A 17,474-nucleotide genomic window follows, 5' to 3' on the forward strand; every position below is an offset into this window, starting at 1 on the left:
TTTTTTCTCTTTTTGTTTTCGAACCGATTTTCACGGGAAGGTCCAGGTTATGTAATTGTGAGGTATGTATAAATTGAGCTATCTCACAGGAGTAAAATGATGCTCCGTAATTACTACTGTAGAATTAGTAATAAGTACCTAAGCCTGGAGACCACAGACACTTTTTGTTCAGTTTTAACATCTATTTCAATAGGGTAATTAAAAACTAGTTTCAAACTTGTTTTCTTAAAAAAAGACTTGAAAATCAGAAAATAATTGTCTCAAGTTTTCCCTGTTTTACACAATTTAAAACCGAAGTCAAGTGTCCTAAATGCCTACATCCCTTTCATAAAAAGGTACCTTTTTTATGGTTTTAAACTTGGTTGGAAAAAAAGTGACTGTGGCTCTGGGTGTAAACGTATTAGTTTAAGTCTTTATACACTTTGTACTAGTATCTTATGATGTAAGAAACTTATTTGTAATTAGTTCCGACCCGTTTGTACATTTTTCCTGCAATTTGAAAGATTCCTCATTGGCTACTCAATCATAAGGATTCTGCCTTGATAGATTTGATATTCCAATCCAAAATCTATCAAGGGTCACCCTTATGGTTGGGGAGAAAGTGTTTGTATATTATTTCCGGATTCTTTCCAAATTGCAGGCAATTCTTTACACAATGGAAAGGGACGCAAATTTTCTATCGATGTTTTGTCATTTTTGAAATCAACTTTTTTTCTTTCCTTTTATTTATTTTTTTCTGTCTGGAAAAAATATTTGAAATCTTAAAGGTTACTTTGAAAAGCAAAATAAAGTTTTCTATCGATGTTTTGTCATTTTTGAAACCAACTTTTTTTCTTTCCTTTTATTTATTTTTTTCTGTCTGGAAAAAATATTTGAAATCTTAAAGGTTACTTTGAAAAGCAAAATAAAGAAGAAAAAAATTACAAAAACAACTAAAAAATAAAAAAGTTTTTATTTTTTGATTTATTTTTTGGAAAGCTTTTGTGTTAATTACACAGGAGTACCTATTTGAAAAATAAATAATTTAGGAGACCCACAGGGCATATACAAGAAAGCTTTTGTGTTAATTACACAGGAGTACCTATTTGAAAAATAAATAATTTAGGAGACCCACAGGGCATATACAAAATGAACAATTAGAAAAAATACAATCAACAAGATAAATAAATAAAGGATATAATAAATATTACAACGGAAATAAATAAACACCAACTTATTTCTATAGAAATTACCATGACCAATCACAAAACGGATGATTTTAATTATTTTTAAAAAAAGTTTTACCAACGACTTAATGAGAGATTTAACTAATGGGGGAATTTTGAATTGTCCAAAAAGGAGCTTTTAATAGGTAATCCACAAAGGAGTTTATAGTGATTTAAAAAGGAGGAGTCTTTAAAAATTCCTGTTTGTATCATTAAAAACTCCTCTTTGGATTATTGAAAATTCTCAAATTAGTGAAATCTCTGATTAAGTCATTGGTGAAATCCACCGTTAAACTTAGAAATATCACCCTCAAAATACCAATGCACCAGGAATAATACTCGTAGATTACACCATTATAACAGACACCTCATGAAATGTTTGAAGGATAATACTAATTAAAAAAAAAAAGACTGAAGAAAGAACGTGTACCTATTTTCCTTTCGGAAACAGAACCGATTCCGATGGCGCCATCTTGAATTTCCTATGGTTTAGTACAGGTGCTACCACACCAAAGAGGGGAACGAGCTTCAGAGGAGGGAAAATTGTGAAAGGAAAATAAGACTAAATTAAAAATAAAATTAAATCAATAAGGAAATAAATAAAGTAAAATAAATGAACCTGAATGTAGAACCTAGAACTGTAAGTATAATGTAACTTTGGTTTCGTGTGAGAAAAATATTTGTAGGATAGGAAGTAAGAAAGTTAATGGAAAACCTATGAGCCGGGCTGGCCCATAAGTTCAACCCTCAATCTCAGTAAAATCTTAAAATCAAATTGCTTAAACCGAGAGTTAAAACGTAAATCGGGTTTAGTTTAAACTCAGGTTGTGGCCTCGTTTAGAGACCCAAATGCAGAATGTGCAGACTCAAAGGTAAGATGAGTAGTATGTACATAGTAACTGTAGTCATAGAGGTAGTTTAAGCTCACAAATGATGAATCAACAGTACATGGCAAGCAAATTGTATAATATAATGAATTTTCTATGAAACTCTAGTCATATTTTCTACCTCAAAATACAGGGGAATTTTATATGGGAAATTTCCATCTCTATTTGGGCTCGAAGTTTTCTTTCGTATTTTGATTTATATTGTACTTAGAATTACTTATTTTGAACAATTGGAAATCTACCTACTTTTTTTTTTTCAAAAACAAGGCTTTTCACTTGAAAGTCTTGAAACCTTGTCTTAGTATGCACCTATTTTCTTATTACTTGTAATCACATCACCTTAATTTTTAATGCAGGATCACATGATACAGCAGACAGACATATAACCTGGCAATTCTCTGTTCCAAACCGTGGTAAACCGTGTGACCGACCTTTGTTGACATGACCATACATACACCTATGGCGTCGAAATTATTTTGCTTTGTACCTAAGAAAATTGCCACGTATGGCTAGGGGACCTTAAACATGGAGTGGATTAGCTGAGTCTGATTGGGGGACTTTAAATTTGGAGGATATCTACCAATTTACCTTGCTGAAGAAATACCAAATGTCGAGGGCGAAGGACATGTAAAAATTTTGAACTCAAAACTCAAAATCAAATGTCAGTAATAACACAAAGAAACTGCATTTACATTTTACAATATAAACAGGGAGGAGAACAGCTAACCCTAACCAGCCTAGCTAGCTGGCAGTTTCAAAGGGTTCTCTCTGCTTGAAAAGAATAAGCAAAAGTCCTCACGATGGTTGACGGCGGTTCAGGACGAGCCAATTAAACATGGCTAGAGAACATCATCTCGGTATAAGGCAGATGAAAAAAGATATCTTTTCTTTATTCTGCCATCATCATTCGGCTACACCTGAAGCCGCCAGAACAACACCAACCACTAATGGTCTGTTTTACTAATTCCTATATCAATTTATTGTATCTAATTGTAATTTAAAATGTTCAAAATAAAATAAAGAAAGTATTATCCAGCCTAGTTAGCTTAGTTGGTAGTGCGTCTGCCTTGTAAGCGCTAGGCCGCGGGTTCGATTCCCGCCCGGGGCGGATTTTGGATGGTGGATAATCAGGTGGCATAGTTGACTATTAAAGGTCAAACTGCCAGCCTAGTTAGCTTAGTTGGTAGTGCGTCTGCCTTATTAGCGCTAGGCCGCGGGTTCGATTCCCGCCCGGGGCGGATTTCATCCTGATGGGATAATGTTCGTTCTCGGAACGGCTGCTTTCTCCTATCCTGTCATCCTTCTCTCTTCGATTTCGGGACAATAAGACCATAGCAGTTACAGTTCCCTCTGTCAAACCTCTCTCAAAAAAAAAACTCACCTCTCTGTTTCACCAATGCAAACTCCTCGCTACTCATTCGCAGGAACCTCACTCGACGAAGCAGATCATACTGGTCAAGAAGTCGCCGTATATTAGGCCCGGTCGGGGTTATATCCAGAGCTTTACAGCTAGCCCGACCCCAACCAATCAGTAGCAAAAGTACATCGAGTTCCCTACTGGGCAGGGGCATAATGTCCAGGAGGTAGGAGAAAGTGGAGGGGGAGAGGGTGGCTACCCCTATCAGTTCCGGGTTCCACCAAACGCACGGGTTTGTACACATCATCTGGAAACGAAAGAAGGGCTGGTGAGCGATAGGTGGCGGGTTCGATTCCCGCCCGGGGCGGACTTTGATTCGATATTAAAGTAAACGATATTACAACAGCGAAATTTGGTACCTCATAAGAGAGCATTATGGAAATATGGAACAAATTTTGTGCCATAGTAAACGAACTTTGTCGAAAACAAATAACTTGATAAGGAGAACCAAAAAGGCAGATATATTTTGCAGAACTTCAACAATCTTTGAAGTTCTGCAAAATATATCTGCCTTTTTGGTTCTCCTTTATCAAGTTGACCCACAGAACTTATATATAATGACTGCTGAAACCCTCCAAGAGAAAACAAATAAAGCAAACTTTTCACCGGATATGTAGGGACTAGGGACGTAAAAGAATATGCCTTGAAGTAATGCGAAAGCTGTTCTGAGGTGCTGGCTTTTTGGACAAAGGGAGTATCAAATTATCGATAAAATGACGAGTGAAAAAATGCAAAAAAAATACTGCCGGGACCAGGATTCGAACCTGGGTTACTGCGGCCACAACGCAGGGTCCTAACCACTAGACGATCACGGCTGATATTACTAAGTGGCTAATAATACGTCTTGTAAACGGAGAATCTATTGTGCTATTGGTGGACTAGTATTGATGCTGAAGAGGTATCAAGGTTGAACATATTTATGTTTTCAGATGAGTGAATGATTGAGGACTGAGGAACATTGTGGGATGAAGAGATCTAGGCTGTAACTGATTTACTGGCTGAACGAACGAACGAACGAACTAAATTTTGAGTTTTAACTACCACATTTTTTTTTTTTTTTTTTGTTTTTAACTTTATCCCCAAAACCAACTGCTAATTAGATTTGTCTTTCAAGGGGTTCCGTAGAGGGTGACCTGTAGAATTATTTCGAAATATTAACCCTATTAAGCCCCCGATACGCGATGACCCAAAAATTAAATTCCAGTAAGTACCTATGTGTTAAACAGGACATGTACCGTTACAAAAATCGGATCAACTACCGTTCAAAAGTTATATCGCAAAACAACAAAAAAAAACATATGTTCTTTCATTCCGAACAGGGTTTTTTTTTTTTTTTTTTTTTTTTTTACATACTACCGGATAGGTATGCTACGACACAGGCCACATGAGTCTAATGTAACAGTTTTTTCATTGCTACGAAATAAAAACAGCGGTGAAACACACTTCCGTGGAACAGGCAACTGGGAATCAGGAGGGCGTGGATACCATCCCAGCCGAGGTATGTAAACCAAAAAACATTGGTTAAAAAAGATAGGATTCTCCAGAACGGAGCTTTTCCAACCAACCTTCCACTCTTACCTTGACAGTTATCGTAAACCGTTCCTCATATCCAGTCAGCTTTTCAAAGTAATTCCTACCGTATACATTGGGCAGTTTGGTATACATTGAGAACCCTGTCACCAACAGGCAGTACTTGCTTTCCAAACGACACCGAAGTAAACCTCCAAGCCAATATTTGATCCTATTGTTCATCAGACATCTTGAGTACGGTATCTCACAGGTTAACTGGAAACACAGAGAAGTCGATGGTTAAATACTATTTATGTAGCCCTTTTTATGTAAATTTATGCAAAAAGGCTCTTTTTTCTATAATTGTAATTGTATTTTAAAAATATTGCACCAAATACATAAGACCTTATTTAGACTGCGGTAGTAAAGGGATTTTTCAGTCTCATTCTGGCAGTAGAAGCTGGGTATATTCTATTCTATGTTCCAACGCAAAAGTTATAGGTATTGATTACAATTACGTGAACAATAGAGGGTATGCATTTGGGTAAAAATCATTAATAAAAGACAGATATCCTAAGTAAAAAGTTGTTATTGTGTATTTTATTGTACGAAGAAGAACTCATATGTAAAGTGAAGGATAAATGTAAGATCGAAAATGTTTTATTGGAAAAATTGATGACAATGAAAAAGCTCAGGGAAGAGAGGAAGGCGGAGAAAACTATCTATTGAGATGTTGCCTTAGCAACCAGAATACAGAGTGGACTGGTGATTGTAAATACTGGGTGAATACACAACAGTTGTGTATCTTAAGTAAAAAGTTGTGAAAATCCAAATCTGAAGTCGATAGCCAGAGCCAGAGCCGGAATTTGAGATCTCAATTTTTTACGAATTCCAAACTACCTATAAGTAGATGCCTATTCCAGGCACAAATCACCTTTCAGAATAATTTAATTTCAGAGTATGCTACGACACAGGCCACATGAGTCTAATGTAACAGTGTTTTTATTCGTATCAGAGAAACTCTGTTTTGAATGCACACAAAGAAATGTCGCCTCTGTCGGGTATCGAAGCAGGGATTTCTGGTGAACAAGAAAGAAGTCACGGGGTACACATTTTGAGCATTTTTGAGGTCACTAGATCCTAATTTCATGAAAAGGCCGTGGGTTCGATTACCGCCCGGGGCGGATTTTATCCTGATGGGATAATGTTCGTTCTCGGAACGGCTGGCTTTCTCCTATCCTGTCTTCCTTCTCTCTTCGATTTCGGGACGATGAGACCATAGCAGTTACAGTTCCCTCTGTCAAACCTCTTTAAAAAAAAGCTTGCTTTGTTCAGTGAATAAAATCTATTCTTACCACATCAAATAGTTCGTATGAAGGGTATCTGCCCCGATTTTCCATGTTCAAGTCTAAGAGTATAAAATAAGGTCGTCCTGGCTCAACCCAGAATGGCTCCTTCAGCTTGATGTTCTCGGTAGAATTGTACTGGACACAGGGGTTGTGATATTCGGTGACGCTGAGCGTTTTATATTGATGGTCCTGTGAACAAATGAGGTCCGATGTGAAACAAACGGACTACCTGGAGCCTGTTTCACGAAAGTATGGATTAATATGCGCTTCCTTGACCTGCAGAAGGTCCCGGGTTCGAATCCCATTATCGACAAAAAAAAATTGCTCTCGTATTTCGATTACTAAATGGGGAAGTATTGTGTCTCTTATCGCCCATCTGGCGAGGGACATACTACCGGATAGGTATGCTACGACACAGGCCACATGAGTCTAATGTAACAGTTTTTTCATTGCTACGAAATAAAAACAGCGGTGAAACACACTTCCGTGGAACAGGCAACTGGGAATCAGGAGGGCGTGGATACCATCCCAGCCGAGGTATGTAAACCAAAAAACATTGGTTAAAAAAGATAGGATTCTCCAGAACGGAGCTTTTCCAACCAACCTTCCACTCGAATCAGGAGGGCGTGGATACAATCCCAGCCGAGGTATGTAAACCAAAAAACATTGGTTAAAAAAGATAGGATTCTCCAGAACGGAGCTTTTCCAACCAACATTCCACTCTTACCTTGACAGTTATCGTAAACCGTTCCTCATATCCAGTCAGCTTTTCATAGTAATTCCTACCGTATACATTGGGCAGTTTGGTATACATTGAGAACCCTGTCACCAACAGGCAATACTTGCTTTCAAAACGACACCGAAGTAAACCTCCAAGCAAATATTTGATCCTATTGTTCATCAGACATCTTGAGTACGGTATCTCACAGGTTAACTGGAAACACAGAGAAGTCGATGGTTAAATATTAAAACGACACCGAAGTAAACCTCCAAGCCAATATTTGATCCTATTGTTCATCAGACATCTTGAGTACGGTATCTCACAGGTTAACTGGAAACACAGAGAAGTCGATGGTTAAATACTATTTATGTAGCCCTTTTTATGTAAATTTATGCAAAAGGGCTCTTTTTTCTATAATTGTAATTGTATTTTAAAAATATTGCACCAAATACATAAGGCCTTGTTTAGACTGCGGTAGTAAAGGGATTTTTCAGTCTCATTCTGGCAGTAGAAGCAGGGTATATTCTATTCTATGTTCCAACGCAAAAGTTATAGGTATTGATTACAATTACGTGAACAATAGAGGGTATGCATTTGGGTAAAATCAGACAAAAAGAGAAAAAAAAAAGGCCTGCCAGGGTAAACAAGAAAAGTCCCGAAACATTTTGAGTGTCTGAATTATTCATGGAGGCGTTAATGTGTGCTTTTTAACTCGGTTTAATTCGTAAATTATTAAACACATAAATGAAAAAAGTTCCCATCTTGTCTGGCAGAGAAATTTCATTTTTATAGGTAGGTAGGTAGGTACTTTATTTTGTTTTTCTTCAGTAGGTAATAAAGGCTAAAAAAAAATCTCACATCAAATTTTTGATAACCTTTTTTACTTTCAATTTTTTTTTTTTTTTTTTTTTTTTTTTTTTTTAAGTAGTCAGCTATTTCCCAATATGACCAAATAGATGTGCGATATGCATACGAAACCTATAGGTACAATCTAAAGAGAAAATATTGGAATTCAGCACAGAAAGGTCAAACGTTAATAGTACCTACGAAATTACTGTAAAATAGCATGCAAGTCATAAGAGAATTCCTCAAAAGAGAAGCATAATACGGTATGGACCAAGGTAGAAAAGTGGGTTTTTCAAGGATCCACTCTTGGTCCTTATCCTTGAAGTTGAAAAAGTTTTTTTCTCTTCTTGTTTTCGAACCGATTTTCACGGGAAGGTCCAGGTTATGTAATTGTGAGGTATGTATAAATTGAGCTATCCCACAGGAGTAAAATGATGCTCCGTAATTACTACTGTAGAATTAGTAATAAGTACCTAAGCCTGGAGACCACAGACACTTTTCGTTCAGTTTCAACATCTATTTCAATAGGGTAATTAAAAACTAGTTTCAAACTTGTTTTCTTAAAAAAAGAATTGAAAATCAGAAAATAATTGTCTCAAGTTTTCCCTGTTTTACACAATTTAAAACCGAAGTCAAGTGTCCTAAATGCCTACATCCCTTTCATAAAAAGGTACCTTTTTTATGGTTTTAAACGGAAGTCAAGTGTCCTAAATGCCTACATCCATTTCATAAAAAGGTACCTTTTTTTATGGTTTTAAACTTGGTTAGAAAAAAAGTGACTGTGGCTCTGGGTGTAAACGTATTAGTTTAAGTCTTTATACACTTTGTACTAGTATCTTATGATGTAAGAAACTTATTTGTAATTAGTTCCGACCCGTTTGTACATTTTTTCCTGCAATTTGAAAGATTCCTCATTGGCTACTCAATCATAAGGATTCTGCCTTGATAGATTTGATATTCCAATCCAAAATCTTGTGAAAATCCAAATCTGAAGTCAATAGCCAGAGCCGGAATTTGAGATCTCAATTTTTTACGACTGAACAAGAAGCTTTGCAAATAGAGAAGTCAAACTACCTATAAGTAGATGCCTATTCCAGGCACAAATCACCTTTCAGAATAATTTAATTGGTATTTAAACTCTGTTTTGAATGCACACAAAGAAATGTCGCCTCTGTCGGATATCGAAGCAGGGATTTCTGGTGAACAAGGCTAGTAAGATAAACTTACCCTCTCAATTCTAGGTATCGATAGCGAGGAAAATCCATCTGGCATACACAGACTATCACAGATACTGGAGGAAACATCGGACTGTTCTTCTAGGACAAGAATAGACTTCTCTATTTGCAAAGCTTCTTGTTCAGTCAGTATTTCTGAAATCAGGGAGAGGGAGAGAGCAATATTTTAAACACAGCTCTCGAAATAGTTCTCTAAGAGAACAAGGTCGTAAACAACCTTATCAGTAAAATGTAAATGCAGTTTCTTTGTGTTATTATGTCACAACTTTGGTGCTCACTGCAGCATTGTAGGATTTTCCCAATACATATCTCAATAATCCTAAAATTCAATGTTTACCTACCATGCTGGCACCGGTCGCGCATTTATATGTCATAGCTACTCATTTTCCTCACGAGGCTGAGTGGGCCCCGCAACAGCCAGTCACGGAATCAATCATTTGCATGATCACTTGACACCGCCGGGAATCGAACCCGGGTCTCCCGCGTGCAAGGCGAGCGCAGTGACCACTACGCCATGGGAGCTGATAACCTTATCAGTAACCTCCGTGCCGAAGAAGGTAGGGGACGTTAGCCGGGCTAGGGGACGTTAAACAAAAAGTAGACTAGTGTCTGGCTGTGGGACTATAAACAGGGAGGAGAACAGCTAACCCTAACCAACCTAGCTAGCTGGCAGTTTCAAAGGGTTCTCTCTGCTTGAAAAGAATAAGCACAAGTCCTCACGATGGTTGACGGCGGTTCAGGACGAGCCAATTAAACATGGCTAGAGAACATCATTTCGGTATAAAGCAGATGAAAAAAGATATCTTTTCTTTATTCTGCCATCATCATTCGGCTACAGCTGAAGCCGCTAGAACAACACCAACCACTAATGGCCTGTTTTACTAATTCGTAATTCCTATATCAATTTATTGTATTTAATTGTAATTTAAAATGTTCAAAATAAAATAAAGAAAGTATTGTCAAAAAAAAATACCTCAGTTACCTATCCAAAAATAAAAACATTTTGTAAAAAAAAAAGATGCCAGTGTTGGTGGCGTCGCGTCTATGGCCTGCGTCGGTGGTGGATCACTACGCCAGCTTTATTTACCCACCCAGTGGGTATTTACCCACGACCCATCACTAGTTGAGTGGAAGAGCTTGTTCAGGAAAACCTTGCCACTTAGGGGGAGAAAACTCCAGCTCTTAAATAGTGTAAGTACACACAATGTATAAAGGGCCAAACACAGAATTTTAAAAAAAAAATAATAATAAAAAACAAACAAACAAAGGGGAATTGTATCTACAAGGTAGATAGGTACCTTTAGTATTTACAACATGTACTACCTATCAGTAATGGGTATGTTTAAGATGAGAGCAGTCCATTTAGCCCAAGGCTATTCAAATTTGAATGCCTTGGTCCAAGCTGGTTTGATGCACAGTACATATTTTAGATTCTTTGTTACTTCCTTATTTCCTCCAAAACTTCAAGATCACATGAGGTCAATAACCCCTGTAGAACTCATGGTATACATTTTATAATCACTTCAAGCACAACCTGCACAACCACATTCTTGAGGTTGAATTGAGTACCAAAATGTGGGTCCATACTCCATAAAGAGTGGGTTGGTTTTAAAATTGGAATCTCCATGAAAAAAATTGGAATATCCGTGTCGGGAATATTCAGCGTGTCTGTGTAGAGGTATCTGGAAGAAAAAGATCCAATAAGGGGCATTCAGTTTTTATAAATAAGTAGGAAGGTAGGTAGATAGGTACTTAAATAAAAATCAAGACATTTTTCATGGATATTCTCCTTTTTTACGAGAGCTTTGATAGAGGGAACTGTAACCATCGAGATCTCATCGTCCTGAAAGCGAAGAGAAAAGGAAGACAAGATAGAAAAAAGTCAACCGTTCCGAGTACGGTCCTAATCTGTTTGAAATAAAGTTCACCCCGGGCGGGAATCGAACCAGCGACCTAGCGCTTACAAGACAGAAGCGCTACCCTCCAAGCTAACCAGGCTGTCGTGAGTTTCATCCGATTTTTTTTTTTTTTTTTTTTTTTAAATTTTTTAGGTAGTAAAAGGTGGGGAACCATTGTCCTTCCTTCTTCTTCTTCTTCTTCTTCGCCTTTTCCCATGTTCAGATCGGGTCGGGGCGTTTGTCGTCGGCCTCTCAATGAGCTTTAGAGTGATCGCTTTGAGGCCAACTGGTTTTGGCTAAACAAACCTTTCCGAGTGGTATGCCCTTCGCACTCAACCTTCGCTATTGATATAGCGTGAGGAAATTTGGACTAGTCTACTCCCTGTTTATAGTCCCCTAGCTAGACGCTGATCTACTCTCTGTGTATAGTACCTCAGCCAGACTGTGGGGAACCACTGTATTAGGGCTTAATTTCACCAATTTACTACGAGCAGCAAGAGGTCCTCAAGTTATCCCCCCTACCTCCTCACTTACCGAGGCCCTGACTACACAGGTACCTAATAAACCAGCCCGTCTTATCACTGCAGATAAGCAGCCTAAGCTAGACCTCATCTTACGGCACTGTTTTCTCAGTCGACTCTCTTTGAAACACTCGTCTTATTCTCAGCCTTTCCAATAGATTGTCTAGATTCAGACTGCACTCTAGATATTTGACGTAGTGTTTGCCTTAAACTCTAATACAAAGCTCTAATTGTCCTCTAATTCAAACGCCAAGCTCTTTGTCCTCTAATTAAAATACCAAGCTCTAATTTACCTTAAGGCACTGTTTCCTCAGGTGACTCTCTTTGAAACACTCAGCTATTCGCAATGTATCCAATAGATTGTCCAGATTCAAAAAAATCACCACATTTCGGCAGCGCAGTCGTCACTCAACAGTTTCTCATCTGGCTGATACTTCCGACATGTCAATGCCGCTATTAAACCGCAAGTAACAAACGCTTCAGGTCTGCCATCCAGGGGAGAGTATTGCTCTTCAAATTCGATACATTCTTGATCAATCCTGACCTGAAATCCAAAAGAAGGACTCTCAATAAGGAAGAACAAAAAGAGAATATATGGTGCTTTTAATGCCTAGTACCGAAAAGCAACATCAGAAACATTGTTTCTCAACAATACAGAAATGTTTTTGCAACAATACAATGTAACAAACGCTTCAGGTCTGCCATCCAGGGGAGAGTATTGCTCTTCAAATTTGATACATTCTTGATCAATCCTGACCTGAAATCCAAAAGAAGGACTCTCAATAAGGAAAAAAAAAGAGAATAGGTATATGGTGCTTTTAATGCCTAGTACCGAAAAGCAACATCAGAAACATTGTTTCTCAACAATACAGAAATGTTTTTGCAACAATACAAACAAAAGAAGGACTCTCAATAAGGAAGAACAAAAAGAGAATATATGGTGCTTTTAATGCCTAGTACCCAAAAGCAACATCAGAAACATTGTTTCTCAACAATACAGAAATGTTTTTGCAACAATACAACAAAAAAAAATCTAGCAAAGCCGGGGCGGATTTTATCCCAAACGGATAAGGTTCGTTCTCGGAACGACTGGCTCTCGTATCCTGTCTTCCTTCTCTCTCCGGTTTCCGGACGATAGGACTTCAGCAGTTAGCAGTTACAGTTCCCTTTATCAAACCTCATTTTAAAGAAGTCATGAGGTACACATTTTGAGCATTTTTGAGGTCACTAGATCCTAATTTCATGAAAAGGCCGTGGGTTCGATTCCCGCCCGGGGCGGATTTTATCCTGATGGGATAATGTTCGTTCTCGGAACGGCTGGCTTTCTCCTATCCTGTATCCCAAACGGATAAGGTTCGTTCTCGGAACGACTGGCTCTCGTATCCTGTCTTCCTTCTCTCTCCGGTTTCCGGACAATAGGACTTCAGCAGTTAGCAGTTACAGTTCCCTTTATCAAACCTCATTTTAAAGAAGTCATGAGGTACACTTTTTGAGCATTTTTGAGGTCACTAGATCCTAATCTGCGATTATGTTCGCGGATTTGGCAATTATGTTCGCGGATTCGCGTCCCGAATCGACATTTTGGATATTTGGCAAGCCGCATAAGGTCTATTCCACATTTCCGGTTGAATACATGAATTTTCGGTATCAGTTCTTTCAATAGGTTCACAACCAGAGAACGAGAAAAATTCAAGATAACAAAATTCAACATAGACCAAATCAATCTACAATCAGGAAACAGAAAGAAACCCTAGCAGTCTACCAATCAATGTTACGAATCATGTGTTGTGTTCTGACCGTGATGGAAACAATCAATTCAGGTGGATTCTATGTGAACAGGCCAGGAAATAAAAGGAGATTTTTTAGCTAAATCCTAAAGCTATTCATTTCTATTTTTTCATTATTATTATTATAATTGATGATTCTCATGAAAAATATAACTGTCCAAATGTATTTTTTTCGTAAAGATCGTCAAAAATAATAAATGTTACATGTGACCGCTATACAAAAACCTGTTCATCATCATTGGAAATGGAAAAAGAGAAAAGGGAAAGAAACTTAAGAAAGAAACAAGAAACCGGAAAATAATTAATCCACCATGGGTAAAAAGTACTTCTGTGAATATTGTGAAAAATCCATGGCAGATAACTACGAGAGCCGAAAAAAACACCTGAACAGTGTAAACGGAGAAAAAAGAGTAAGTATGTAAGTAGCTACTCATGCGTAGCTAACCAAACAGTTGTAGATCATACTCTTTACTGAAACTAGTTACAGGTAGTTAATTACTTGATACATAGGTACCATACAATAGATAGTAAAATAGATAACAATATAAAGATACATATTACCTATTTGTAAGCACTAGGTCGCGGGTTCGATTCCCACACGGGGCGGATTTTATCCTCAGCAGATAACGTTTGTTCTCGGAACGGCTGGCTTTCTCCTATCCTGTCTTCTTCTCTCTTCGCTTTCAGGACGATAAGACCTTAGCAGTTACAGTTCCCTCTATCAAACCTAAGAAAGCTTATTTTTCCTAACGCTCTAACAAAGCTCATTTGTCCTCGAATTCAAACACCAAACTCCAATTTACCTTGACAGCCAATTTTTCCTACAGCTCTAATAAAGTTCATTTGTCCTCTAATTCAAACGCCAAACTCTAATTTACCTTAGGACACTGTTTTCTCAGGCGACTCTCTTTGAAACACTCAGCTATTCTAAGTGTATCCAATAGATTGTCCAGATTCAGACTGCACTCGAGATATTTGACACAGTGTTTGCCTTAAACTCTAATACAAAGCTCTAATTGTCCTCTAATTCAAACGCCAAGCTCTAATTTACCTTAAGGCACTGTTTTCTCAGGTGACTCTCTTTGAAACATTCAGCTATTCGCAATGTATCCAATAGATTGTCCAGATTCAGACTGCACTCTAGATATTTGACACAGTGTTTGCCTTAAACTCTAATACAAAGCTCTAATTGTCCTCTAATTCAAACGCCAAGCTCTTTGTCCTCTAATTAAAATACCAAGCTCTAATTTACCTTAAGGCACTGTTTCCTCAGGTGACTCTCTTTGAAACACTCAGCTATTCGCAATGTATCCAATAGATTGTCCAGATTCAGACTGCACTCGAGATATTTGACGCAGTGTTTGGCTAGATGAGGGATGAGGTATTTCTGAGCGGCGTACAGAATGCCCTGGGCAGTGTCCAGGTCGGGAATATTCAGCGTGTCTGTGTAGAGGTATCTGGAAGAAAAAGATCCAATAAGGGGCATTCAGTTTTTATAAATAAGTAGGAAGGTAGGTAGATAGGTACTTAAATAAAAATCAAGACATTTTTCATGGATATTCTCCTTTTTTACGAGAGCTTTGATAGAGGGAACTGTAACCATCGAGATCTCATCGTCCTGAAAGCGAAGAGAAAAGGAAGACAAGATAGAAAAAAGTCAACCGTTCCGAGTACGGTCCTAATCTGTTTGAAATAAAGTTCACCCCGGGCGGGAATCGAACCAGCGACCTAGCGCTTACAAGACAGAAGCGCTACCCTCCAAGCTAACCAGGCTGTCGTGAGTTTCATCCGATTTTTTTTTTTTTTTTTTTTTTCAAATTTCCTTTCGGTCAATTTTTTACGTGAAACTGAAAACTGACCCTTTAAATCCTTGTACATAGTACCTTTTCATTTTCAAAGGAGAAACAGTTTAGTAAGGTCGATATACGATGTAGTTTCTCATATTCATTAAGGGGTGGTAACGAGCTTGCTTCCCATACAGAATGTGCGAGTTCGATACTCGAGACCTTCTGTAAATTTTGTAGGTATTATTTAGATCGGAAATATTTCAACGGGTTACTTTCTAGTTTGTAATATTAGACGTACCACAAAATTAACAATAAATTGAGAGATCAAATCTTGCATACTCTCGAGAGTTCATTACAACGGTCGGTAGGTACTTGAACTTACTTTATCATGGACCGTTGCTGTGCTGAAAGTCCAGAAGAGGTTCGATAGTAAAACAGCCGCAGGAGTCAGTAAAAGAACAGAGAAAAAAGATGGAAGAACACTTGAAGACCAGAAGGTTACTAAAACGAAGCGTTAACAGATATTACCATGAAACCTTTATACCACAAGTCTAATTAATAAGAGATCAAAGTTGTGCAACTAGAATCTGGGTAACAAGATTGGAAATTTTCTACAGATCGAGTCAGAAGAACATATTGTAAATGCAATTTCTTTGCGTTATTATGTCACAATTTTGGTGCTCACTGCAGCATTGTAGGATTTTTCCCAATACATATCTCAATAATCCTAACAACCAATGTTTACCTACCATGCTGGCACCGGTCGCTATGCGCATTTACATGTCATAGCTACTCATTTTCCTCACGAGGCTGAGTGGGCCCCGCAACAGTCAGTCACGGGATCAATCATTTGCATGATACAAATTTCTTGACCGCGCCGGGAATCGAACCCGGGTCTCCCGCGTGCAAGGCGAGTGCAGTGACCACTACGCCATGGGAGCTGACTCCCAGCACCTAAGTGGGAACTATTGTGTCTCTTCTCGCCCATATGATAAGAGACATACTACAAGGATGGGAAAATAAATGTAGCAGTTGTTTCATTGCTACGAAATAAAAACGGCGGTGAAACACTCCTAGAAAACCCCCAGAGGCTGAGTGAAGCCGCGAAACACGAGTAAAAACTTTGACTCCGCCGGAAATTGAACCGGGACCTCTAAAGTTAGAAACACACTATCGCGTCAAGTGAGGGCAGTGTGGCTATCACGAACGAGATCAACTACAAACCTACAATATTATGTGAAAACTTTGACCTACATCTTTCTGCCGCTATGAGCTCAAGTCAACTCACGTGACGTGATAGTAGTGTGTTTCATTATGCATTTCGATTCCTACGTAAGATTCAAATTCTAAGGAAAAAATAAAATTTCCTTAGTCCCTCATTCTTTCGGCTCTTTAACGTGAAAACGTCACCTAAATGAGCGCATAAGGTCTATTCCACATTTCCGGTTGAATACATGAATTTTCGGTATCAGTTCTTTCAATAGGTTCACAACCAGAGAACGAGAAAAAAACTTTGACTCCGCCGGAAATTGAACCGGGACCTCTGAAGTTAGAAACACACTATCGCGTCAAGTGAGGGCAGTGTGGCTATCATTAAAGAGATTAACTACAAACCTACAATATTATGTGAAAACTAGAAAACTTTGACCCACATCTTTCTGCCCCTATGAGCTCAAGTCAACTCACGTGACGTGATAGTAGTGTGTTTCATTATGCATTTCGATTCCTACGTAAAAAGTCCTACGTAAAATTCAAATTCTAAGGAAAAAAAAATAAAATTTCCTTAGTCCCTCATTCTTTCGGCTCTTTAACGTGAAAACGTCACCTAAATGAGCGCATAAGGTCTATTCCACATTTCCGGTTGAATACATGAATTTTCGGTATCAGTTCTTTCAATAGGTTCACAACCAGAGAACGAGAAAAATTCAAGATAACAAAATTCAACATAGACCAAATCAATCTACAATCAGGAAACAGAAAGAAACCCTAGCAGTCTACCAATCAATGTTACGAATCATGTGTTGTGTTCTGACCGTGATGGAAACAATCAATTCAGGTGGATTCTATGTGAACAGGCCAGGAAATAAAAGGAGATTTTTTAGCTAAATCCTAAAGCTATTCATTTCTATTTTTTCATTATTATTATTATAATTGATGATTCTCATGAAAAATATAACTGTCCAAATGTATTTTTTTCGTAAAGATCGTCAAAAATAATAAATAATCCGAAAAGATTTTTTTTTTTAAAGTATTTCTTCTCTAAGAAATTCGTCCTCAAAGTGTGCGCGGGAAAAATAATGAGATTCAAATTT

General features: G+C 38.0%; 1 protein-coding gene, 2 long non-coding RNA genes and 1 other non-coding gene across 4 annotated transcripts in view; all 4 read right to left on the reverse strand.

Annotated features, from left to right (window-relative positions):
* Positions 1-920: 920 nt before the first annotated feature.
* On the reverse strand, positions 921-2,752 carry LOC113468759. Its single transcript, XR_003392397.1, has 2 exons — positions 1,082-2,752; positions 921-1,004 (listed from the first exon to the last, which is right to left on the reverse strand). It is a non-coding gene; the product is annotated as an uncharacterized LOC113468759 (long non-coding RNA).
* Positions 2,753-2,995: 243 nt separating this feature from the next.
* Positions 2,996-17,474, reverse strand: part of LOC103512423 (BTB/POZ domain-containing protein 6-B-like) — an 18,455-nt gene continuing 3,976 nt past the window's right edge. The window contains exons 4-6 of the mRNA XM_026825893.1: positions 14,628-14,832; positions 3,474-3,756; positions 2,996-3,009 (exon numbers count right to left, since the gene is read on the reverse strand). Coding sequence (XP_026681694.1) covers positions 2,996-3,009; positions 3,474-3,756; positions 14,628-14,832 — 502 coding nt within the window. The remainder of the gene's footprint in view (positions 3,010-3,473; positions 3,757-14,627; positions 14,833-17,474) is intronic.
* Positions 4,253-4,324, reverse strand: Trnah-gug. Its single transcript has one exon. It is a non-coding gene; the product is annotated as a tRNA-His (tRNA).
* On the reverse strand, positions 7,354-9,300 carry LOC113468758. The gene is made up of 2 exons (XR_003392396.1): positions 9,162-9,300; positions 7,354-7,418 (listed from the first exon to the last, which is right to left on the reverse strand). It is a non-coding gene; the product is annotated as an uncharacterized LOC113468758 (long non-coding RNA).

This window comes from Diaphorina citri, unplaced genomic scaffold (genome assembly GCF_000475195.1).
Source record: "Diaphorina citri unplaced genomic scaffold, Diaci psyllid genome assembly version 1.1 scaffold835, whole genome shotgun sequence".
In the NCBI taxonomy this organism is placed as follows: domain Eukaryota; kingdom Metazoa; phylum Arthropoda; class Insecta; order Hemiptera; family Psyllidae; genus Diaphorina; species Diaphorina citri.